Below are 26164 nucleotides of genomic sequence, written 5' to 3'. Positions count from 1 at the left end.
GATTGGAGATGGCACTTCTTGCGTCGTATTCTTTAAAGTCGCGAGGTTTGATGCGACGTCCTTCTTTGTGTGGAGTCAGGAAACCAGTAGGCGGTATGGCCCGGTACTAACCCCTCAACCACCCTGTACAGAAAAGTTAGGCGTAGATCACTTCTACGTTTCTGTAGCGTTGGCAGCTGCAGGGTAGATAACATATTGGCGATGGCACCGGGGGTTCTTGTGGTGTAATCGCCAGTAATAAACCCTTAGCTGAGAGGCGTTGTATTTTTTCTAGTTGGTTTACATCTTGCTGTAGGTATGGGGACCAGATCATGCATCCATACTCTAAGAGTGGGCGGATGAAGGCTAGATATGCGTTTTTCTTGCAGTGTTGAGGAAAGAAGCGCAGGTTTCTGCGGAGAAAGCCTAAGGTGTTGTTTGCTTTCTTCGAGATGTTGGCAATGTGGGTGCCCCACTTCAGGTCACTGGAAAAGATGATGCCGAGGTATGGGTTGGAGGAAACATGTTGGAACGGGGTATTACAGAGGGAGTAGTTGTAGTTGGAGGACTGTTGGATGCTGAGGATATAGCATTTCTTTGGGTTGAATTTCATGCCCCAGTCAGAGGCCCAGGTTTCAAGTAGGCAGAGGTCGTTTTGAAGTTGTAGGTGGTCTTGAAAGGTGTTTATTTCGCGGTATAAGAGGCAGTCGTCGGCGAACAGACGGACCTGTGACTTGACGGTGTCTGGCAGGTCGTTAATGTGACACAGGAAGAGGAGAGGGCCGAGACATGTTCCCTGGGGTACTCCGGAGTCCACACTGGTTTCTTCTGATGAGTCACCCTCTGTTACTACCGCCGTCCTCCTGTGAGTTTAAAGTTAGTAGAGCCAGATGTGGAGGCTGCCTCTGATACCATAAGCCTGCAGTTTGTGCGGAGAAGACGTTTGTGGGAGACAGTATCTAAGGCCTTAGAAAAAGCTAAGATCGCCACGTCGACTTGGCGCTGGCGATCAAAGGATTGCAAGAAATCAGTCAGTCATGGCTGGTTAGAAGTAGTTGTGTGTCGCAGGACTATCCGCTGCGAAATCCATGGTTTAGGTTGGTGAGTATGTTGTGTTTCTCTAGGTGTGTCAGGATATGCCGGCAGATGATATGTTCAAGTAGCTTGCATGTGACAGAGGTGAGAGAGATGGGACGGTAATTTTCAGCTGCGTGTTTGTCTCCTTTTTTAGTAGACGCAGGCGATGTTTGCGTTACGCCAGTCCGGCTGTCGGGACGTCGCCTGTGTCAAGGGAGCGTTGGAACAGGGTGGTCAGGGCAGGGGCGAGGTTGGGGGCACATTCTTTGAGGACGAGGTTGGGAATTTTGTCGGGGTCGGGGGCTTTATGGGGGTTGAGGTCTCTCAAGAGTTTGTGGACTCCTTTTGGGCTAATATTGATATTGGGGATGTCTTGAGCACAGTTTTTCATGACAGAGGGCATAGGGGTGTCAGTATCTTTGGTGAAGACTGATTTGAATTGCTGCAGGAGGATACGGGCCTTGCTTTTGCTGCCACTGTAAAGTTGTCCTTCAGTTTTCTTTCAGGGGGGCTACACCAGTGCTGTCTTGTTTTCTGGCTTTGATGTATTTTTTTTCTCAAGGCCTGACTTAGCGCGTTGGGTTACGCTGCTGGTCAGGCATCTGCTTGGCAGATGTGGTGTAGCGTATATGGATTTGTCCGAACGCAGTGACGCCTCCTTGAGCTACTGAAACTGAAACTGATGGCTTCAGTTCTGATGTTTTCATCTTGTATTCGTCATGGCAATTTGGCCACGACAGAGAACCAGATATTGTGCTTATACATTTACCTATATCTAAGTTAAAATAAAAATTCGTCCCATCTCTCTCTCCCGCCCTCTCTTTCTCTCTCTGTGTACTCCGTTTAGGACGATATCTGCGCCACCGCCCCCCACTGACACACATAAAATCCCTCTCTCTCGGCTTTCAGCTTCTCTCTCTGTGCCAGTATGTATGTATGTATGTAGGTAGGTAGGTAGGTAGTTAGACCTATATATATATATATATATATATATATATATGATGTATGTAGGACACCCCGGTGACTACCTACATGATGTTGGTAAAGTAGGCCTATATAATGTATGTAATAGGACGTGTGTCAGTGTCAAGCGCACTGGCACGTACAGTGTGGGTGACTGAGTATCATCTCTCATTATCCACTAGTCAGTCTCTTTTTTTAGTCCGTCTTTCCGTCCGTCTCTCTCTTTCTGTCTTTTTCTGTCCCTGTCTCTCCGGTCAACTGCCGCGGCCCTCCCGTCTTCACTGAGTTCTCTGTGTCTCTCTCTAGTTTCGTTACCCCGGGCGGCATCGATCTTTTTCTCTCTCTCTTCGAGTCCAGTCAGTTGCTGCGTTGATGTAAAGTGTAAAGTGGGTTTGGATCCCATCGATGCATTTGTTTCCTTTCAAAATCATTTATTTCAAACTTCATTTTCTCCCTCTTTCGAAAAGTCCTCGCGCCCGTGCGCGTGCTCACGCGCTCAACTTAAGGGACGCTACTCACAGTCAGTTTAGCCCATGTTGCCAAGAGCGACCGGAAGCTGATTTCAACTTGAGGGAGTTGTAGCGAACACCTCGCTTCTATTAGGTAAGGCAGAGTCTTACGTCAATCCAACAGCATTCTGCTGTCTTTAAAATTACATTTAATTAAGAATGTAGATTTTTTAATCCAATTTCTGACATCCTTAAGTGATGGTTTGGATGTATGGGCTGAAAAACGACGACGAATTTGTTTCCATTTTGCTACTGAATCAGTGAATGAATTCGTTTGCTTCAAAAATTCACAGCAGAATGAAACTAGACAGTAAAACGGTTATCTGTATTTTAAATTCTGATTTGTTTCATATGATATATGTACTTTCAATATTATTATAGTATTTTGATATTGTAAGGACGAGCTTGGTCTCAGTCACAGTGAGTGAAGAAAGATAACAGAACTCGGAAGAAAATTAATGTTAACAAACCATCTCCAGGGCCAACAGATTGGTAAATGGTAGTCATGGCAAGCAATAGAGTATAAGAAGCATGAATGATCATGTAAAAAAACCCATTAACTTACCCACAGACACACATTGATTCACACACGAACACTCACACACACACACACACACACACACACACACACACACACACACACACACACACACATGCACACACACACAAATACACACACACACACTCTCACGTATGCTTACACACATATACATGCTCTCTCATTCTGTGTGTGTGTGTGTCTCTCTCTCACTCACTCTCTGTCTCTCTCTCACACACATACACACACACACACACACACACACACACACACACACACACACATACACAAGCACACAGTGACACACACACACATACATGGACACACATGCTTCCACTGTGCACCCCTTCCCCCTGTTCTAGACAAGGAATACAACCCCCCCTCACCACCACACCCCTCTGTTCTTGAGAAGGAGAATACAGTTTGCAAATTATAACCCCCATTTTTGGGATTTCTCTCACCACTGTTCTGTCTTGGTCTGCAAGCTTCGTGAAACTCTCTTAATTGGCAATCAGCCTTACACTGGTCTTGTTGGTGGAGAAAACAAAAACAGGGATGGCCTTTGAGAAAGTCCAGATATTATATTGATTGATGTCTCGAGATGGTTAATGCATGCTCAGCCGTTAGATAAACCACATGAGGAGCAGTTCCTTGGCTGTCTAGGACCAGTTTAGACAATGGAACATCCATGTCATGGAACAGTCATATGGTTGAAGCCATTGCATGATACTGATATTCATACCTTGCAAGCCACCCACACTGAAGTGGTGTGCTACATGTGTGCAGCATGCCCCGAGTCATTGTGAATTCATGCAGCATGGTCAGATAAGCAACTGCCCAGTTGAGACTGCTGATTCTGGCTTGCCAAGTGTCTGTAAAATGTAAAGGGCCCATTCTCTTTATTCAGCTGTGTTAAAATCGGATTCATTATTATGTATGTTTTGGTCACCACAATAGAAGTCTTATCAGGTGTTTGGTTTCCAGATCTGACAGTTCAACCACCTTATCTGTCATCATGTTGTCATTTCTTTTACCTGTTTGATTGGCACTTTTCACAAGACATTGTTGTGAAAATAAAGCCATTTGTATTGATGACACTGCTGCATGCAGCAAAGAAATCATTGCATGTGACAGTTCTTGAAAAGAATTGACCGCCACTCAGTGTGATATGCTGCATGCAAAGGTTGCATCACACCATTGTTCCAGCATGTTATCTGGTCCTTGCTTGTACCATATTTTTCTGCATTACCATTCATTTAGGGGAAGAAAGAGGGTTGATAATCCATATGCATTAAAAAAGAATAGGTGATGATGTGTTTTATTTTTGCAGCCCTCAGTTGGAGATCAAGATGGCAGAGCCTGAGGCAGTGAATGTGCGCCCCCCAGAGCCCATCATCATCTCAGTATGCCGGGCTCGCAATTTGGTACGCACCACAGTTTTTCATTTACAGCACTTCTATGGCAGAAAACAGCCCTTGTTTCCAGATCGGATGCTTTATAAACTAGGCCACTACTCCACCACTATTTCAGATGATGTGATATGTAATGCCGTTGTAAGTGAATAAAAAAAGCTGGTTTTTTATATTTTTTTAAGGAGATAGAATACATATTAAAAAAACAGAATTTCAGCAGAAAATGTATGTGTGTGTTTGTGTATGTGTGTTTGTGTGTGTGTGAACAATGTTGTTTGTGGTGTGTTACTTTTACACATTTGAATGAAATATATCTGACACTCAGTTGGTTGCTAACCAAATGTTGTACAAATACAGGCTTTTTTCTTTGAAAATGAAAATCAAGTTCAGAAACAGTAAAGATTTTTGACTGGTTTTTATTTTTTTTTAACAGCATGATTCATTTTCCTTTTTTTTTTTTTTTTTTTGTTTAATTTTTATTTTTCAGCGTGGATCAAAAGGAGATACTGTGAATGTGATGGTGAAGGTGGAATTTTCGGAGAAGGTACTTGGAGAATCACCAAAGGTTGACTGCACTCCTGATACTCCAGCAGAATTCAGCTTCAATGCCACACTGAACTGCTCTTATGAGGATGCTCTTGCCATTGATGAAATTGCTCATAAACCAGTTGTTTGTGAGTTTCTTGTGTGTGTGTGTGTGTGTGTGTGTGTGTGTGTGTGCGTGCATGCATGTAGAATTTGTGTACATCTGTGTCTCTGTGTCTCTGTGTGTGTGTGTGTGTGGATGTGTGCATGTATATTCAGACAAGTTGTGTTGACACACATACTGAAGAAAAATTAAATGAAACTTGAAATAGTATGAGCATTACATACACTTTTTGTCTCTGTTTTAAACATTGTTCCATGATAATGTTATGTGTTCGTTGTGAAAGAGATTCACTTGTTGTTAGTTTGATGATCAGATTTGAATCATACTGGTTTGCTTGCTGACATTGTTTTGTTTTGTTTGTGTGGATAATGGTAATTTAGGGACAGGTGTATTTATTATGTGTTGATTAGTTTCTTGTACTTGTGGATATTATTTATTAAAGGATTTATTCTTTGACAGTTTCATCAAATTAGAATCATACTGGCTTGTTTGCTGGCATTGTTTATTTCTTTTTGTTCATGTTGATAACTACTTTCAGGAACGGGTGTATGTATTATGCAATGATCATTTTCTTGAGTTCTGGACATTATTTACTTGCAGGATGTGATGTCTGAGAGCTTCCTGTAATTGTGCATGTCATAGAGTGCTGTGCATGGTGTGTGACAGTGACGGTGATAGAAGTGATGCCCAAGGAAAGACGACAGAAGGAAGAGAAGACCAACACTCTGGGACAGTGCACCTTGGACCTCTTACCTCTGGTCAAAGGTATTTCAAGTCAAGTCAAGTCAACTTTATTGTCTCTCAAGAGGAATTGTCATGTGGTCGTGAAGCTCATAATGCATAAGACATACACTTAAAAGACATGCACATTCACTCTCCATTCAGGACAAAGTCGCTTCTGGTCAGAAGATATCAACTGATTTTTTTTTTTTTTTAGGACTAAAGGCTGCAGCATTGTATTTTTTAATTTTTCAAATTTGTTTACTTTGAATGACAGCCTCTTGTTTGTGTCTTGTGTTCAGGAGAAACCAGCTTCAAACAGACTTTGGTGATCAACCCCATACCTGGATCATCTCTTGATGGCATTGGTCCTGAAAGCCCCAGGGTAAGAAATGGTCACTGAGGGGGGGAGGAGAGGGATGGGGAATGTGGAGGAGATGGGGATGGGTGATTAGCTTTGCTGCCAAAAGTGTGAAGATTTTTGTTGAAATAAGTTCTGTATTGCGACCCGTTGGCATGTTAAAGAGGTCAGTGTCACAGACTGACGACTTGAAAGATGCAAATTTGAGCTCCATCAGAGGTGGGATTTTTCAGCCTGTTGCCACCTCCAGTCAACAGTTGAGTGTGCTATGGTCTTAAATGGGAAGACAAGGACCACACAGTCAAGGATCATTCACTTCACAGATGTGTTTGTCAAATTTTGTGACCAACACTGCAGGTATATGTATTTCTTGAGCCTGGTCAACACCAGTCCCAAACTTTAGTGGCTGTCCATAGCAGCAGCAGCAACATCTTCATCATTATTTTACGTCAGGCATAGAAAAACATTGCCCCATATTCTGTGGCCTTTCATGTCCTGCACTCATGGTGACCTCAGTTTCATTTTGCCCTCTTCATGATGAGTTCCTGCTAAAGTTTTTAGTGTTTGAAGGAGACTGTCATTAGAGGGACATGGTGGCAGTCACCAGTCCAGTGGGAGACACTCTTTCAATCTTGTTCTGAGGCAGAGTGATTATTGTTGTCAGCAGGAGGCTTAATAGGTGGTGTCCTGCATATGTTGAATCAGTGTGAGTCGGCAGCATTGAAGGGTCTCCTCAAGCGTGCGTCCTCATAGTGACCTGACATTGGTAGCACCTGTGGACTGCTGGTGCTGTGGGATTGTGTACTGGGAATTTAGGATGAGCGGCATGGGAGTAATGCCACTAAACTGGTGGTGTTGATGGTGCAACCAAAATAAGGGCGCTTTTGCATGTATCAAGTATATTGGGATATGTTTGTTGTCTGTGCTTAGATGCAACAAATATGATAGTTTGCGAATTAGCTCTGTGCATTAGTTTCACCTTGTCACAGGCTAGTGAAGTTTGCTTTTATTTTCAACATTTACTTTGCAAAAGCATATATTTTTTAGTCACTCAATATTTGCATTATTTATAGGAGAATATGAATTATTCATTATTTTATAATCTTTGTTAGTATATATACATTTATCAAACATTGTTAACTTTTCTCTGTGTTTACTTACTGCAGTTGTTTGAAGGATTTTGATTTAATTAGTTTACATAAATATGCACATGCATTAGGACATGCAAACACAAAGGCCCACACACGTTAACACATACACACATGGTTATATGTGCCTGTGCACATGCTTGCATATGCATACACACACACATACATTATCACACATACGAACCCATGTACCTGTTCACCCATGTGTGCATAACTGTGCACCCCTTCCCCACCTTCCAGAACCCCCTGCCCGTCCTCTCCCACACAGACACACATGAAATGGGTGTACGCGACCCTCCACCTTCCACAACCCCCACTCCCACTCGCAGTCACATATTAGATAGGTGTACTCCACACTCCACCTTCCTGACCCCCCCATGCCCCCGCCCACGCCCCTCCCTGCCCCCCCCCCACACACACACAGTCACACTCTCTTGTCTTATCCTTCATTTCTGTGAAAAGTTTCCTCTAGGTCTGTGTGTGTCAAAAGTCCTGGGTCTGTGCACATGGTCACGTACTGAATCGCTGATCCTCCCTCCCTCATTGTCTTCTCCTCTTCTCTCCATGTCCCAGCCTGAACTGGATGTGGCGGTGGCGGTGCACCAGCCCCTGTTGGACGAGCAGCAGGTGAAGGAGGGGAACCTGATGACCATCACCATGGAGTCCATGTTCTCCTCCCCGGACTCGTGGCAGTTGACCGGCGCCCAGTACTACTACGCCGCTGCCCTGCCTGTGCCCTGCAACAGTGAGGTGGGCTGGGAACACAAAGCTCGTCATTTCTGTAACTGTCTTGAAAAAACAAACAAACATGGGGACTTGTTTGTTGCACTCAAGCGTGCGTGTACTCTCGTTCACATGTACAGACACCAGTGCACATGTATGCATGCACTTGCAGACACATCCATATACATACATATGCTCACACTTGCTTCCGCACACACATACACACATGCACATGCGCACACACACACACACACACACACACACACACACACACCTATTTACACACATGCACAAGCCCATGAATAAACATGCACACACACTCATACATACACCCACTTAAACATGCATCCACGCATGCACACACACCTATTTACACACATGAACAAGCCCAAGCATACACACACATGTATGCACACACATACCATCACACCATTGCACTGATACATTAATACATGCATGTACACATAACTCCAGATTGAAGAAAATAAAAACACACAAAAACCATCATTGATATCTTAATGAAGATACAATTCACTTTTGTTGATGATGAAAGAAAACAAACAGAAAGGTTTTCACGATAATTCAAAGAAAACCTACATTATCAGTGATTCAAAGAAAACCAGCCGCTATCAATTCAAGAAACCCCACTACTAATGACTACGACTTTACTCTTCTCGTGTCAACAGAAAGAAATGCCGGTGGTGTTCCCGGCCGGTCAGCTGAAGCCAGGGGCAGATAAAGAGCTGCCGAACAAGCAGAAGAAGTGGGCCACTCCTGGCTCTGCTGTCGGCAATTCCGTCTTCATTCCTGACAGGTCAGTGCAGCCAGCTTCCTCATTTGGTTTGACTTTTGTCAGGGACTGAACATCCAGCCTCATGTACTGAGCGAGTATTGTAATGTCAAGCTTTCATTTTATTATTTTCTTTTTGATATGATGCAATTTTGTGGGATTATATCACATAAGCTTCAGTCTCCAGTCACAATGAATCATAAGGAGCGGTGGCTGATTCCATTCAGACTTACCATTAGGCGGCCATGTATTGAGGCCCATAGTCCTGTTCTGTTCCTACTGATTTGCTGTGTTTCATTGTTGTGATTATCTGAGGATGATGGTGCCATAGGGAGAAAGGAGATACAATAGAGCGTACAGAACAAATGAAACTGGTGTGTCTTGCCTTTCTATCAAGTTGTGTACATGTGCACAGTGTCAGCAAGTGTATGTTCAAGATCCTGTGATCAACGTCGAGTGTATGGTTTGTCATGGAAACATGAACATTCCCAACATACACAGCACCCAACCCCCATTCCCCCTTCAGCTCCTCTGCCTGCCTCACCGTGCTGCAGCTGATGAAGGGTTCAGATAGAGAACCAACACTGACAGAGAACCTTCATGGATGGCTGTGCCCCATGTCTTTGTGGTAGAGTTGCATGACACAGCGAACTGGATGTGGATAACATCCAACATCTTAGTTGAACATCTCCACTTCTCTTTAGATTGAAGATATGAGATCAGTGAATGCAGTAGGTTTTAATTTGTCCAACATGTTCCTCAGGTCAGTTGTGGATGTGTCAGATCTATGTCTTCAGTGAAACTCACAACTGACTGTGTAAAATTGTTTTTAAAGGATAACATGACAGAACATTTTGGACGTGTTTCAGACTATGATGTGTATGATGATCTGTATATAGATATTCAAATTCAAATTCAAAATACTTTTTATTGTCTGTTTTAACCAAAACAGAAAATATCTCTATCGGCTCTCTTTAAATACCTGCCAGCAAATGTCAAAGAGAAAAACGAATGAGTAACTGACACACCCTTCCCTTATCACCAAGCACACATCAGTTATCATGTAAAAAGAAAAACATTTCGTAAGATAATATTACATTTTAACATAGAGTGAAACAACTTTGTGTGTGTGTGCACATGTGATAGACAGAAATATTTGTTTGGATCCAGAACACACAATAACATGAGAAAGCTTTTTAGAAGTGATTGACAGACTGTGATGTGTATGACAATGTTCGGAAGCGGAGCACCTGCCCTTCTCTATTTTCTTTCTGTATCTGTGATGCTGTGCTGTCCAGCTTCATTGCATCAGAGCCCGTGGAGGACGAGGATGGGGAGTTCAAGGGGAAGGAGGACAGGGACCATCGCCAGGTGTCAGAGACGGAGAAACTGCGCGTAACTTGGAACACTGAGCGTCGCTGCTACCTGGAGCTGGCTGCTGTGAAGGCGTAGGTTCTCTCCGTGTTGTGTTTGTGTGCTGGTTTATGCAACCCAGCCCTGGCCACTGGAATAAAAGTTAACCTGTCAGCAGTCAGGAAAGTGTTCAGATGTAAATCCTGTTGCTATACGTCTGTCTCCCACATGTTCCTTTTTCATTACTCTCTTTTTTTTTTCTTTTTTTTTTTTGCGATTGAAACTCCAGTTTGTGCAGATACATAGAGTTCAGGTCAAATTTGATGAATTAAAAAAGTATTATAAACAGTGAATACCAGAGTAACATAAATAAATTAAAAAAAGCATTTGAGCTACTGAAAAGGTACATCATTGACAAACGGCAGCTCTGTTTTATGAGTGACAGAAACTGTATTGTTCAGGTATCGTCTTTCATTGTTGTGCGGATTTCTTGAAAGAAAACTATACACATGCGCACATGCACCGACACACACGCATGCACTTGCCTACACACATGCACGCACTCACCCAGACATGCGCACACATGTACCCCCACCACACACACACCCTCTTCAACTACATTCACCATGAAATCCTCAGGTTTCAAGACTCTGTGGCCAAGACCCGTAACTGGCCAGTGGAAATTTTCCGACTGCCCCAGCCATCTGGTGGCAAGGCCAAAAAGGTATGTCCCTGTTTGTGGGTTGTTTGAGCTAGTTGATCTCACAACGCTTGTCTGAAATTTGCAATAAGGTGGAATCTCAGCAAACATTAGCCTGTATTAAAGAAATCCATTGTCATGAGTGAAGAACCTTGGTCTGTGTTAGATGCCTCAGGGTGTTCATATCATTTTTCTGTGGATTGTTGGAGTGTGATCATGTTTATGTGTTGGTTCGTTCGTTTATTTATTTATAGTCTGTTCATCAAAGATGATGATATTAATGTGTTTTAGTTTTGTGTTATAGTGTGTTGACTGCCTAAACCGTTGACTGCTGAACTTTGGTGACATGAAACAAGCGGCTTGAATTTGAAGTACAAGAACTACTTCTTCTGCACTTTAAAGTGGTGTTATTGATTTTACTGAACAAGAGTTATGCGGTCCCAAGAGGAAGAAGTTCAAATAAAGAATGGTGACTAACATCCTGACCTGTAAGGTTAGTCTCATTGCAAGCAACAGTCCTTCACTGAAGAGCGTACTCATCATCAGCAGGCATAGGGTTAATGTTGAGTTTGACGTCACACGCTGACTGTGTCATTTTGTGGTTTGTTCTGTTTTGGGTTTCTTTTGTTGTTGTTTTTTGTCCAAGCACATGCATTTTACCATACAATAGTATGAACATAGATACAGCTTACCTCTAAGATGGCTTTTATGGGTTATAAGCAGCATGAGCTAATGTGATATTCTGTTACAGTTAATAAACACTCTTGCGCATGCATGCACACAAATGCACACAAGCGCGTGCGCACACACATATCACACAGAGTGCTTGAATATATTTGTATTTCTCTTTTTTTATCACAACAGATTTCTCTGTGTGAAATTCGGGTTGCTCTCCCCAGGGAGAGTGTGTCACTACACTGCAGTGCCACCCATTTTTTTTGTATTTTTTCCTGCATGCAGTTTTATTTGTTTTTCCTATCGTAGATTTTTCTACAGAATTTTGCCAGGGACAACCCTTTTGTTGCCTTGGGTTCTTTTACGTGTGCTAAGTGCATGCTGCACACGGGACCTTGGTTTATCGTCTCATCCGAATGACTAGCATCCAGACCACCACTCAAGGTCTAGTGGAGGGGGAGAAAATGTCGGCGGCTGAGCCGTGATTCGAACCAGCGCACTCAGATTCTCTCGCTTCCCGAGTGGACACGTTACCTCTAGGCCATCACTCCACTCAATATGCAGAGGATGTTAGTCCCATTACTACTGTGTTGATCCATTTACGCATTTACAGCTCTCCAAATGGATGACAGCTGTTTTTGTGTCATGAATGAAGTTTTGATGGTTATTTCTGATTTGTTCCATGCAACTTGGCGGATCAGGGACGGGTGTGTATTTCTTTGTTTGAACGTTGGGAACAAGTGTTGACTGACCACTGTTCCTGTCAGCCTGGTGTTTCTCCTGGGTTTGAATTTGAATTGTGTAGACAGTAAGTAATAGGCTGAAACCAGATGTAGTGTAGACAAACATGATGGGAAGAAGGGGGAGGAAAAGGACTGTGGTGGCCAGTTTGAAAAAAAAAATTCTATTGAAAATTTTTATATTTTGTCTTTTTTTTTTTCTTCTTCTTCTTTTTTTGATGAGACAAAAGGGGGAATGTGAAATGCATATGAGGGTAGTGACATTTTTGCTTACTTGTATGCTTGTATGTATGTATGTATGTATGTGTGTGAGTGTGTGTGTGAGTGTGTGTGTGTGTGTGTGTGTGTGTGTGTGTGTGTGTGTGTGTGTGTGTGTGTGTGTGTTCTTCAGTTTGTTTTTTCACTGAAAGTAATATTAGAAAGGGAGAAGAAAAAACACAAGAGAGATTGAGTATGTGTGTGTGTGTTGAGAATGTGTTATGAGTGTCTTGTTAATTGTCAGCGTTTGAATGAGTTTTTACGTTTGTAAGTGTGCATGTGCACACATGTACAAGTGTGTATGTAAAGAGTGGTTGCACATGTGCATATTTGGACCAGTACTTCTGTTTGTTTGTAACTGTGTCTGGCTGCATGTTTATGAAAGAGTGGCGGTGATAGCGGGGGTAAAGCGGAAAAGAATCCTATGTTTTGCTTTTGCTTCAAGAGGGAAAGGCTGACAGAAATGCTTTGTCCTTTGTCTTCCCTTTCTCTGTCTTTCCCTTCCTTTCTTCCTATCCTTCCAACATGTCTTCCCCTTCCTTTCTTCCTATTCTTCTATTGTGTCTTCCCCATCCTTTCTTCCTACCATTCTTCCTATCCTTTTTCCTATCTTTCTAACATGTCTTGCCCTTCCTTTCTACCTGTCCTTCTGATGTGCCTTCTGCTAAAGGAAAGAAAAAAAGAAAAGGAAAAAAAGAAAGAAAGAGTAGATGTCAGTCAGTCCTTTAACACATTGCTCCTTCCTTTTGCCTTAACAGTGTCCCTTTCTTCTGATTTTTTTCCCCCAACTGAAGATGAGTTGTGTGCAAATATGTACAGTCTATCTTCCCTGCTATGTGTTTGCATGAAGGAAAGAAAGAAGAAATTATTTAAACTGATAATGAAGGACTGTCTGATATATTTATGAAGTGACTGTCAACGACAGATAGATTGAATGACTCATTGACTGACTGTCTGATGTATGAGTGGATGGGCTGCTCAGCTGGCTAGCTAGCAAAATGAATGGTTGGCAGATTGACTGATGATTGATTGATGTTTTGATTAATTGGTGAATGATTGGGAGGATAAACTGACTGACTTGTTAAAAAGGTAAAGTCCCGTTGAATTATTGACTGACTGATTGCTGTGTTCAATAACTCAATCACCTGTCTACAGTGAAAACCATTCATGTCTCTTATTGCCGCTTTGGGTGACTTTTGTGTTTGAATGTTGTGCTTTGCACTGTTCAGGGATAGTGGAGTACTATTCTTGTTTACTGATATTGGCATTTATTTGATGTTGGTTCCATTATAACTTAGCAGTGTTTCTGACTGTTCACTATCTGGCATGCTTCTCTCTTGTCTTTGAGTGGAAAGGTTGTTCTTCAGAATGTGGAGAAGGAAGTTTGTATGTGTGTGTGTGCATGTGTGTGTGCAGACAAAATGCATTGACAAATCTTTTTTTGATGATAAATGGATGTCTGGACAATGCTTTACATTAAGATTGTGACGGCGATGATGACTCTTATTATTGTATATTGTTTATTCTTTTAAAGGGTGGCTATTGTAAAATAGGGGAGGCAGTAGTTTGAATATAAACCAGTCTTCCTGACTTCCAGGCCAGACACTTATAAACTTTATATTAAGTAGTGCTAGTGGAATGTGTACAAACAAACAAAATGTTTAAAAGGCTGTGCCTCAGTATCTTTCTCTCACATCCATCTTGGTCTGTCTCTCATTTTCATTCTGAGTGTGTGTGTTGGGGGAGGTGGGTGGGTGGGTGGGATATGGAAGACAGTGTATTGGTGATACTTAAAAATGCTGTTGTCTTTGTAAAACAATTTCAGTGTGTATGTTTGTGTGTGTGTTATGTGTGTGTGTTGTGTATGTGTGTGTGCGTTTGTGTGTGTGTGAATGTGTGTGTGTGTGTGTTGCTTTTTGTGTGCATTCAGTTGTGAAGAGGCAATAAGAATTTTTCCCTTTTTGAACTACAAATGACAAAGAGTGTGTGTGTGTGTGTGCGTGTGTGTGTGCGCGCACGTGTGTGTGTGCATGTGTGCGTGCGTGTGTGTGTATGTGTGTGTGGGATGTATGTGTGTGTGTGTGTATGTGTGTGTGTGGTGTATGTGTGTGTGTGGGTGTGTGTGTGTGTGTGTGTGTATGTGTGTGTGCATGCGTGCGTGCGTATATGTATGGTGTGTGTGTGTGGTGTGTGAGTGTGTGTGTGTGTGTGTGTGTGTGTGTGTGTGTGTGTGTTGTTCTGGTGATGTGCAGGAAGAGGAAGGAAGCATCAGCTTTCACGGAGTGGCCTTTCTCAATCTTGCTCCCCTGCTCTACCCTGGAGGTAAAGAACTATTATCAGCTTTTCAGTGTAGAAAAGAAACCAGCTGATGTCCTAGAAAGCCCCATGCAGTCACCCTCACAGTCCATCAGTTCCATCTCCACAGCCAGTTGGCCTGAGACCCCAGCCCTCGACAGCTTGACCACAAGGCCAAAGCCAACTCAGCTCCAAAGCCAGTTGGTTTAAACATTTCATCCATGAAACTAAACAAATGGCAGTAATTGATATACACAATATTGAAAGAAAACTTGAGCAGCAACAAACCTGAGCTGATATCATCCCAGTTCAAACTGAGGAGCTCAAAGCCAGCTCCTCAATGATACTGAGTTTTTATATGTTTGAAGGAGTGCTTTGATGCAGAATCAGTTGTCAAGGCTTGTGCCTTGCCTGTCAGAATCTGTTACAGTTTCTTGTATAAAAACTGGAGTTTACTGCATTGGCTGTAAGACAGATATTTGGGATGTCATGTGGGAGTTTTCTGTGGTTTATTTGGATTCATAGCTTTTCTTTCAAAAACAATTTTTTTTTTTTTTTCCAGTGAAGCGAATCCGAGGTGCCTATAGAGTGCTGCCATACACTGATCATTTCCTGCATGAAAAGGTGAGCATCAGTTATGATATTGTTTGTTTTGTTGATGTTGTTTTATCAAATGTTTGTCTTATGAAATGGTTGGTCATGAAAAGTGGTAAACGTTTACTGTTTTTTCTTTTTTGTGTTTTTCTACTCTCTTTCTTTCTCCTCTCATTTTGTTATTTTTCTTTCCTTCTTACTCTCTTTATTCTCACCCTTTCTGTATCTCTCTCTGTCTGTCTGTCTCTCTCTCTGTGATCCTTAGCAATGTCTGTATGCAGTGTGGACAGTGCTGACACTGTGTCATGGACTGTTCAGACCAAGCGGAGGTCAGGCATCTGTGAGGAAGCGACCCGGATCGCCCTGAACCAGCTGAACCGGAACAGCACTTCCCCTGCCCCAAAGAAGGGCGGCGGCAAGGAGAAGGAAGCTGACAAGAAAGATGCAAAGAAAGGAGCGGTGAGACTTGTGACTGGTGCTTGTGTGGCCATATGTGTGTGTGGTGTGTGTGTGTGTTTGTGTATGTGTGTGTGTGTGTGCATGTGTGTGCATATGTGTGTGTGTGTGTTGGAGAGTTAGTGTGTGTGCATGTCTTTGCCCCCATGACAAGCATGTGCGTATCTAGACTTTGGAGGAGGGAGAATTTGTGTGTGTGTGTGCATGTGTGTGCTTGTGAATGTGCATGCATGTGTGCTCGTGTATTGTTTGTCTGCTAAACTATCTGATTATAGCCTTGACTAAGCTAATTATCTTGTCACTTTTTTAATCTAAACAAACTGTGCTTTCATTCTCAAATTATTGACTGATTGATTTGTTGTGTGTGATGATATAAAAAGTTTGCCATCATTGCTTGGCTGTTTTCAGAGATCCAGCAGTGTGATGCAAAGCCATGACCCTGAGGTGGGTATGGGAGATAATTCTGTAGCTTCCTGAGTGCAGTGGCTTACCTTTGCTCTCTCTCTCTCTCTCCTGTCTTTGCTTTACCCCTTTACTACCGACTGTTATTGTGTTTTCTTTGAATTTATGTATGCTGAGGAAAAAAAATTGGCATCACTACCATTTACACTAAAACTACTGTAGTGTGATTATTTTTGGGAATTTGTGTATGAAACTGCACAGAATCATTAAAAAATAATCTGCCTTCCAATGGTAATGAAACAAGAGAGCTCACTGCCATCTGTGAGGAGATTACACAAATGTGTATCACCCCCTTGTGTTTTTCTTTCTCTCTGTCTCTCTCTCTCTCGCTATTTTTTAATTGATTTTTCTTATATCCTGTTTAGTGTGTGGGTCTCTGAACACTGTGTTCATTCATGATTGACCTTTCTCTGTGTGTCTTTATCATCCACTGTGTGAGTGACCGTAACCCACCCTGTATATCAGTCAGTTAACTCATCCTGATTTCTGTTTAACCTGCTGTGTACTGTTAAAGTCTGCAAATGTGCACATAAAAAAGAAGTGTGTGTGTGTGTGTGTGTCTGAAATGAAGGTAGAGATAATTTACAGCAGAACACATACTGTCAAAGGATATGTGTGTGTGTGTGTGTGTTTGTATAAGTGTGTGTGTATGACTGAAATGAAGGTGAAGATAATTTGCAATAAAATACATACTGTCAAAAGATGTGTGTGTGTGTGAGAGAGAGAGAGAGTGTTTGTGTGTGTTTGTGTGGTGTGGTGTGGTGTTTGTGCAATTGAATTAAAGGTAATGATAATTTACAATAGAACACATCCTTATAAAAGATGTGTTAGAGAGTGAAATCTGATTTCCATTGCATTCATGGCATAAATATGCACTTGAGCTGTTGGGGAAGTGATGTGTAAATCACTCTTATCTTCTGCTCTTCTTGCACTTGTGCTGTCTGCTTTTGTCTTTATCACATTGGCTTTCATCCTTACTGTGCCCCTTCTGAGGATACAGCCAGACTGATAAAGCTTCCAGTTTGCTTATGCTCTGTTCTCCTTGGAAGTATTGAATATCAGACCATTATGTAATTTTCTTAAAGTTGTGTGTACTGAAGTGTATGCATGAGTATATGAATTCGTGGGCTGCAACTCCCACGTTCACTCGTGTACACACGAGTGGGCTTTTACGTGTATGACCGTTTTGACCCTGCCATATAGGCAGCCATACTCCGCTTTTGGGGGATTATATATTCTGATATATACATAATATTCCCCCTCTAACTTGTGGTTTGATGGTGATTTGACCTTACACTCTTGCAGACAGCGGCAGCACTGAAGTCAGAGGCGGGGTCAGAGGTTGACGGCCAGGCGCCCGTGAACATAGAGGGTCAGCAGTACGCTGACGCCAAGTCGTACCTCATGATTGACATCACCCTGACACGCCCCCTCGTCCCCAAACGTCCTCCAGAAGAACTGGCCAGAAGGTACTGTCATCAGCAGGGACAATGTGACGGTGGTTGTGTTGCTGGAAAATGAGTGATGCTTAGTGTGGGAGCAATGGCAGCAAGCTGCAATAACAACAGCTAGAAGTGATAATGATAGTAACTGTGATGATGAATGTATATTATGATAATAATTACAGAAACACTGAATTAAAAAACAAAGAAGGAAATATAAAAATTATCAGATTACTCTTTAAACACTCTTTAACTCTCTCCGGACGAAGGAATGCTCACGCATTCCTACACAAAACGGATTCGGATTCGGACGAAGGAATGGAATAGCATTCTCCGAAAGTAAAATTCCATCATGCGCTGTACACGTGATTTTGTGATTAGCCAAGCAGAGTGCGCTATTCTGGGTCACTCCACAATCGAACAGTATGATTGGTCAGCCTAGGATGTATGGCCTGTCTGCACACACGCTGACAAAGTCACTGACCGGTCGTCTGCTCGCGTGCCAGCCTGTTAGCAAAGCGGGCTCTTCTCAGAATGTTGTGAAGCGAACAAGGCAGTGACGGCAACGTTTTAGGGTTGCCGAAGTACTTGAAATGCTACAAACTGAAGGGTCGGACATTGAAGAGGTGGATGATGACAGAAGAAGAAAGCGAATTTAATGCAGAAAGCAAGCATGGGTATGGTGGTTCGGGGTGAAAAATTGGCAGTATTTTCTACACATGGCAAAACTGTAAAAATAAGATGAGAAATTTGATTTTTTTTTTATGTAATAGCTCAACACGTAATAAACCAGTTCTGAAAGTTTCATTTTCTTACACAGTATTTTGTATTTTTTGTAATTTTTTTCCAAACCCTAACAAATGGGCCGTCTGTGGGGAAAAGCAAGGGAGAAAACTTGTCGTCCCGAGTGAGTTAAGACATACAGAATAAAAATGAACAGCACTCTAGTAATATCTAATAATTCCTGGCAGGCAAATTTCCCAAAGTCAGACTTTCTTCTGAATAGTATGCCATAAAAATGATTTTCTTACCAAGAAAAACACCAAATTTAATCTTCAACCACACAAGTAGTTTGTAACTTTTTGGTTTTCCTTTAGACAACCAAGACCAATTTATATCAGTGCAAAATCTCACATACCCCAGTCTCTCCCCTACCACAAGGCACCTGCTTGCTCTGTGATGTCTCTCCAGTGGTTGGAGCCAAAGTGACTCAGAGCTATAAGAAGATACCCAAGGTACTATTTTCATCCTTCATGACCACATTGTAGTGCCCTCAGATTCAGTCCCAACAACACTATTATTCACAAAATAATAAACATAAATTTTTCTGAAACTCTAACCTAAAGCAAAAGGACAAAAAATTCTTACCAGCTATGCCAAGTTAGATTGGTATACAAGAATAAAGAAAGATATTCCTACACTTCTAATGTCAGGAAAACTAACAAAGGACGCTTACAACCCCTCATTAAAACACTATTCAACTTGGGTCCCCGATAGCTCTGAGGTATGAGCCAAAGTGGTCCAAGGGAGATAACCTAGCCCTTCCACTCAGTTCAGCAGTCGGTAACAAACATTCCTGCTGCACATGAGAGGCCAATTTATTGTCCTCTCACATGTAGATTTAAAAAAAAAAGAAATTTGTGCAATTAATACAGCTATTGGCTTATTAAACAGAAACTGCATCTGTTAAAGCTTAGAATAAATGTCACTGTAAGTTTGGGTGCAGAATGTGAAATGATTAATCATTGTACAATTTTTTGCAGTGTAGACAAAGACGTTATTAATTTTTTACTTATTTCACTGTGAGATAACTGCACTCATGCATGGTGGTGCATGTTGCGAAAAGAGACTTTTTACTGATGGTGACTTTGAGTTGTGCGAATAGGGCAGTTGAACTGGTTCCTACTTTTTTTTTAACTGATGGTGACTTATGGTGTGTGAACAGGGTGGCTGAACTGATTCCTCCCCGACCTGCCTTCCCCAAGAGAACCGACAGTGCTGACAAGGTCTGCTGAATGCAGGATGCAGAATGCTGTATCATCTCAATAAGAGAAATTCATTGCTGCTGTGCGGTCTGCCATTACTACAGCTGGCCAGCCAGCACACACACACACACACACACTCATGACCATGCACATGCGCATGCACACACACACCACATGGGCACCACACACACACACCATACACATGCATACACACACATGCAGACACACATGACACACACACATGCACACATACACACACATGCACACAAATGCTCACACACACACACCTGTACATGCACATGTGCACATACACAATATAAACACACACACACATGCGCACACTATATGGGCACCATACATTCTCTCTCATACACACATGCACACATACTATGTCTAATATCACCTAATGTGGATAGACATTAAATGAAATTGAACATGCACACACACACACATACATGCATGCAAACACATGCATATATGCACACACGCATGCACGTTTATGACTCCTGCACTCGGCAGTCCACCATTAGCTTCCATCTTGTGCACTCTCAGCAGACGTAGTGTAGCATGTACATGGACCAGGTCACATAATTTGACACCTCCTAGAAACTGAAAACTGAAACTGATGACAAGGCCCCATGAAAGACGTTCAGTCATTTGATGTCATTGGAATAGAATAGAATAGAATATGTCTTTATTAGCAAGTGTACCAGGGTCACAAGGAATATTGGGGTGGGGGGGGGGGGGATAGTACATAACAAGATACGAACATAAATTGAAAATTATACACAAACACAGATACAGTGGAAATTAGGATACATACAAGTGCATATCAATATAAACACTTGTGCATACGCACACATGCATGCACTGCAGACACACACACACATGCACATGCACGCACACACACAAACTCTCTCTCTCTCTCTCTCTCTCTCTCTCTCTGTCTCACACACACACACACACACACATGCACACATACACACAAACTCTCTCTCTCTCTCTCTCTCTCTCTCTCTCTCTCTGTCTCACACACACACACACTCACACACACACACATTAGAACAGAAGCTGCATATTGCATGTGGATGGGGCTGATGACTAGATCTTCAGGTAGCTGGTTGTTGGTCAGTGCAGCAGATGGTTCATGGTGATCCTGTGTTTTTTCTCACAGGCAGTGGAGGACTATCAAGGCCAAATAGCCAGTGTCGCTAGCCTGATTCTCGAAGAATTCAGGTGGGTTTTTGTACCAGGGACAATATCTCACTCACTCACTTTTGGAACCTTTTTAAAAAAAAATTATTTTATTTCTTACATGTTCTTTAGTCATTGCTTTGTATCATTTTGCCTTTTCTTGTCTTCCCTTGATTCTGTCTGTCTTTGTGTTTTCTTGTTTTTCATTTAGTTGTGGTGAACACACATGCACCGGCACACACGCACATATGTACGCATGCAGCATACATGCGCACACGCATATTTGGAGCTGTGATTGAGGGAGGGAGGCAAGAGGCATTGATGAGGGCTGGGGTTTGAAAACCAGGGGCTTGAAATTCCATTGGGCTGGATGTAAAAAAGCAGCTGTGCTTACTCCACTACCCTCGTGAAATAAAAAATTCGTTTCGTTTTCTGAATGGTTTATTGATAGTTTTCTCCCTTATTTTGACACTATGTTTTTGAATAACAATACTTTTCTCTTTTTCCCTCTTTTTTTTTTTTTTAAATGTTGGCTATCAGTAACCTACTGCTGGCTTTTTTTCTTTTTTTTTAAAATTTAGTTTGAAATGATGTAGATCCGGATTTATCATTATATAAAGTACTCAAGTCCTGGACTTCTGGGAAGCCACACAAGTCCTTCAACTGCTTGAACCTGAGCCATTTACATGAATACTTGTACTTGCTTTCATTTATTCTTTTTTACTTTTTTTGTGTTTTTCTCAGCATAGGGTATTGCTTCGTGCTGTGTATGCTTTATTGTAGCCAGTGATTTTTAAGAACAAATGCTTTCATCTATTCTGTTGTACAGTTGAAAAAAAAAATCATGTGCTCTTCTCTGCATGGTGTAATGTTTTATGATCTGTGCTACGCACGCTTTGCTGTGATGAATAGTTGCTGTCATTTACTCTTGTTTTACAAATTTTTTAAAGATATTATTTTTCATGGGTTTTTCTCTGTACGGACATACTTCTTTATGCTGTGCACGCCATGGTGTGGGCAGGGACATGTTTGGAGAGGAGATGAAGAGCGGAGAACAACAGACCAACGAAGCCATGGAGAACAGGTGGGTGACAGCAAGACGTATTTACATGGGACATTAAACCCAGGCCCCGTGTGCAGCATGCACGTGAAGCACGTAAAAGAACCCATGGCAAAAAAAACCATTTAATTAAAAAAGCAATTTCCCTGGCAAAATTCCAGTATAGGAGTAAAACAAACACAGACAGAAAATTTACAAAAAAGATACATTTGATGTTGTGGCAACATACTTTCCCCAGGTAGGGCAACCTGAAATATGTTGTGACAAAAAAAGAAATGTAACAACAGTACAGTGCGGTGCATTGCAGTTCAGTGCAGTGCAATTCTTGATATTAGTTGCAGTATTAGCACAAATAGACGTAGCACTGACTTCAAATATATCATCACCATTAACATCAGTCTCATCATCTTTTCTTTTAATATTCATAAATATGTACACACAGCACTGCATAATGATGCCCAACATAAATGTACTACCTGTTTGTCATGATATTAGAGTAACTGAACACCTCACTTTCATTGTTGTATGTGTGTGTGTGTGTGTGTGCTTGTTCTCTATGTTTCTTTTTCCTGTGTACTTTATTAACACCTTGCTTGTGCCTCTGTGTGTGTGTGTATTTGCGTGTGTGCGTACACAGGCACATGCATGCACGTTCGTGTGTGTGTGTGCGCGCACATGTTTTTCTTTCTTTCTTTTCTCTATGTATCTTATTGTTACCATGTTTATGACTTCATGTAGTATTGTGTAGTGTAGACCCTGTTTCAGGGCGGGGACTGGATATAAAAAAGCATGCTAGTGCTTGTCTATTATCCTCCAAAAAAATTTTTTTTTGTATTGTCTTGTCTATTGATGGCAACTTAATTGTTATCATTTACTGAGTTTTGTGTTGGCATAGTGTATTATGGATCATTCCGCAAACTTTGACACCTTCTTGAAACTGGAACTGTGATGGCATCAGTGCCTGATGTCAAGTTCCTCAGAAAAAGAACCTTGTATCAGTGTAAGAAACACTGACAAACATTGTGTCCAGAAGAACAGTCATCATTCAGTGAGATGTATGTTGTGTGGGACAGACGCCAGAAACTGATGTATCACCTCAACTCCTCCGGCAAATACTTCGCCTTCAAAGAGCAGCTGAAGCACGCTGTCATCAAAATTGTGCGGGAAAAATACCTCAAGACAACCAACTTTGATGACAGGCAACAGCTACAGGTAATGAGAGATGTTTATTTGGAGAGTTTAGCCATTCGTTTTGACTGTGGGTTTTTTGACTGAATGAAGGAATGAACATGAATTTCTGATTTGCAGTCATGTATTCCCTCAAAAACGTTAACATACACCAGTCTTACATATAAGTTTTATTTATGGCACACAATGTATAGTTACTCATTTTGACTGGGGTGTTTAGTCATGACCTCAGCTACTGAGGCTATTTGATGATGAATAATACCGTAAAGTTTGGTCTGTTGATCGCACTGGTATATAAGCCGCACCCACTAAATTTAAAAAAAAAAAAAGAACTTCATACACACATAAGCCACACTGGCTTATAAGCCGCATTTATTACCGGTACTGGAATACATACTGATACTATGGAAAAGCTGTCAATACTGTAGGTTATGAAATAAACACAAGCGGAAACAACACAAAGAAAAGCAAGCGAAAATACTGCTAGTGCCACAAAAAAAATTAACACAACGAAAATAAGATACATAATTTAGGGATAGTCATATTTATTCAATGTCATCCTGTTCACTGAATCCACTGAAATCTTCATCTTCAGTGCCTGAGTTGAAGAGAACCAGCACAGCTTCCTCCGCCATCTTGTCACTGGCTTCAGCCTCACTTTCACTTGATAACATGAATGCAAGGTGGAGGTCGCTGCTGGTTCATCGCTTGCACTGTTGCCTGCTAGGTCAGTTGCCTTCAATTTGAAGGCTGCATCGTAGGCATTACGTCGTGTTTTTGGCATGATGAGGGTGTGTGCTTAAGTAGTGTAGAACTGAATGCTGATCTGAAGGCTTTAATGTGTGTGGATTTCATTTTTAAAATGTGAACAGTTAGCACACAAACCTGAAGCTATCCAAAAATTCATGAACAGAAATCATGAATTTGGTGAGTTGAAGGGCAGCTAAGAATAGACGAGAACGTGACACTCCCGGGATCGTTAAAATCCTCAAATAAGCCGCATCATTGTATAAGCCGCAGAGCTGGGAGAAAAAGTCGCATCTTATAGACCAAACTTTACGGTACAAATAATGAAGTGTTCTTCTATACGTCTGTTCCCACACAGAGAGGCTTATGGTGCTTTACAAATTACAAATTACATAAAACAAGAAAGAAACAACATTTATCAAGAAGAAACAAAGAACAGTCACTCACTCACAGTGCTTCACAAATTACATGTTGCAAGCAAGAAACAATAATTATCAGAAATCAACCACAAAGAGACAGTCACCAACCACACATCATAAACAACACACACACACACACACACACACACACACACACACACACACACACATTATACCCCCCACACCCTCATTCCCTCCCCCAACACCACTGGAAAGAATAGTATATCCCTCTTATAACAGCAAATTAATTTAGTGTCATGTCCTGTACCATGTGAAAACTGATGCAAACTAGGCCTGTTGGTTTATATGTATATCTATATATATTTATATCTCACTCTCTAGATATATATATAGAGAGAGATTTATGTAAATATATATATATATATGCATGCATGCATTCAAACAGAAGGAGCTTGTAAATAGTATGACCATTGGTGTGTGTGTGTGTGTGTGTGTGTGTGTGTGTGATTGCAGACGTTCCTGAGCGAGCTGTACGTGTACCTGGTTGACCAGATGCACGAGTCACTGAACAAGGTTCTGCAGATTGAGGACCAGCCCCCCATACCCCCTCCCCTCACCACCAGCGATCAGCTCAAACACTTTGCCCACGAGGCCGAGATCAACAAGAACTTTGAGCTGGCCACCAAGTATTACCAGGAGGTCAGTGGATGGCTGCGCAGTGGTGGCGATGTTGTTTACTTACTTGGACTAAGATTTAGATGCTCCTGTGTCGCTGGACGCATGAGGCAGTCAAAGTGCTCCGTTCTCTGTTGGTCGTCAGCCAGTTTGCTGGGGTCTGTCAACGAGTCTAAGGTCTCTCTCCACTGTTTAGTGTTAGTTATTCCCTCTTTCTCTGGCCTGTAGGTGTTCATTTAACAGCTCCAGTTGAGATGTTGTTTGTGTATGTTTGACATGACAAGCTGAAGGGATTTGATAAAACCAATTATGTTGATGAATGAATATTTCAGTTGCAGCCTTTGAATACAGAAGAAAAAGAATTCATGTCAGTCATATCAGAGTTCAGTAGATTATGAAAATAGAAAAATAAATAGTATATACAACTCCTGTCCCCCCGCCTCCTCAGACATGCTCCGTAAAGAGCAGGCAAAGTAAATTACACTGAAATTAGTGCACATGAACATGTGATTCAAAAGCACAGAGGAAAATAAGTGTATGTGCGTGTGTGTGTGTGGGGGGGTTATGGGTGGATGTGTGTATGTGTAAGTGTGTGCATGCATGCACATGCACTTGTATTTTTCCATGATGTTCCTCTTATAGAATTATTTCTGGAAACAGTGTTTCCTTCTTCAGCAGAGTCAGAACTGCTAAACAAGGCATCAGTTTCATTAACTAAAGTACAATGACCTTTGTTTTTTCTTTGTTACAGCGAATCATTCGGGAGGAAGGGAATGCTGACAACTGGTTTGACTTTGGCACCTTCTGTCTGCTGATCAACAATGTGTCCAAGGTGAACTGTCCCCCCTCACTGCTGCCTGCCAACTCACGGAGTCAGACAGTTTGCATTGTCACATGTTGTCTTGTGGCAAGGTCTTGCTATTATTGATATATGCATATGCCTGTCTTCGGTCAGGGACCAAGCTCTCAGCACTTTACAAACGTAGTTGACTGACAGCTGCCTTATAGGTGCTCATCTTTCGTTTTCGTGTGTCATTCAGTAACGCTTCAGTCATGAGCATATGTACACATGTGTATTAGAGTGTATTCTA

At 41.8% G+C, this 26164-nt stretch overlaps 1 protein-coding gene across 3 annotated transcripts in view; it reads left to right on the top strand.

Annotated features, from left to right (window-relative positions):
• The first annotated feature begins 2567 nt into the window (after positions 1–2567).
• The window catches only part of LOC143296223 (cilia- and flagella-associated protein 70-like), a 37606-nt gene continuing 14009 nt past the window's right edge, over positions 2568–26164 (top strand). For all 3 annotated transcript variants that reach the window (XM_076608048.1, XM_076608049.1, XM_076608047.1), the window contains exons 1-20: positions 2568–2622; positions 4397–4490; positions 4966–5152; positions 5794–5892; positions 6150–6232; positions 7930–8106; positions 8766–8893; positions 10168–10317; positions 10862–10946; positions 14848–14917; positions 15453–15514; positions 15803–15943; positions 16349–16384; positions 17708–17871; positions 19790–19850; positions 21004–21065; positions 22045–22107; positions 23157–23295; positions 24912–25097; positions 25825–25905. In XM_076608048.1, the coding sequence (XP_076464163.1) occupies positions 4416–4490; positions 4966–5152; positions 5794–5892; positions 6150–6232; positions 7930–8106; positions 8766–8893; positions 10168–10317; positions 10862–10946; positions 14848–14917; positions 15453–15514; positions 15803–15943; positions 16349–16384; positions 17708–17871; positions 19790–19850; positions 21004–21065; positions 22045–22107; positions 23157–23295; positions 24912–25097; positions 25825–25905 (2049 nt within the window). In that variant the 5' untranslated portion in view covers positions 2568–2622; positions 4397–4415. The remainder of the gene's footprint in view (positions 2623–4396; positions 4491–4965; positions 5153–5793; positions 5893–6149; positions 6233–7929; positions 8107–8765; positions 8894–10167; positions 10318–10861; positions 10947–14847; positions 14918–15452; positions 15515–15802; positions 15944–16348; positions 16385–17707; positions 17872–19789; positions 19851–21003; positions 21066–22044; positions 22108–23156; positions 23296–24911; positions 25098–25824; positions 25906–26164) is intronic.

Source organism: Babylonia areolata, chromosome 21, assembly GCF_041734735.1.
Source record: "Babylonia areolata isolate BAREFJ2019XMU chromosome 21, ASM4173473v1, whole genome shotgun sequence".
NCBI lineage: Eukaryota > Metazoa > Mollusca > Gastropoda > Neogastropoda > Buccinidae > Babylonia > Babylonia areolata.
The sequence above is the reverse complement of the archived record's forward strand: the minus strand, read 5'-3'. Positions and strand labels throughout refer to the sequence as shown.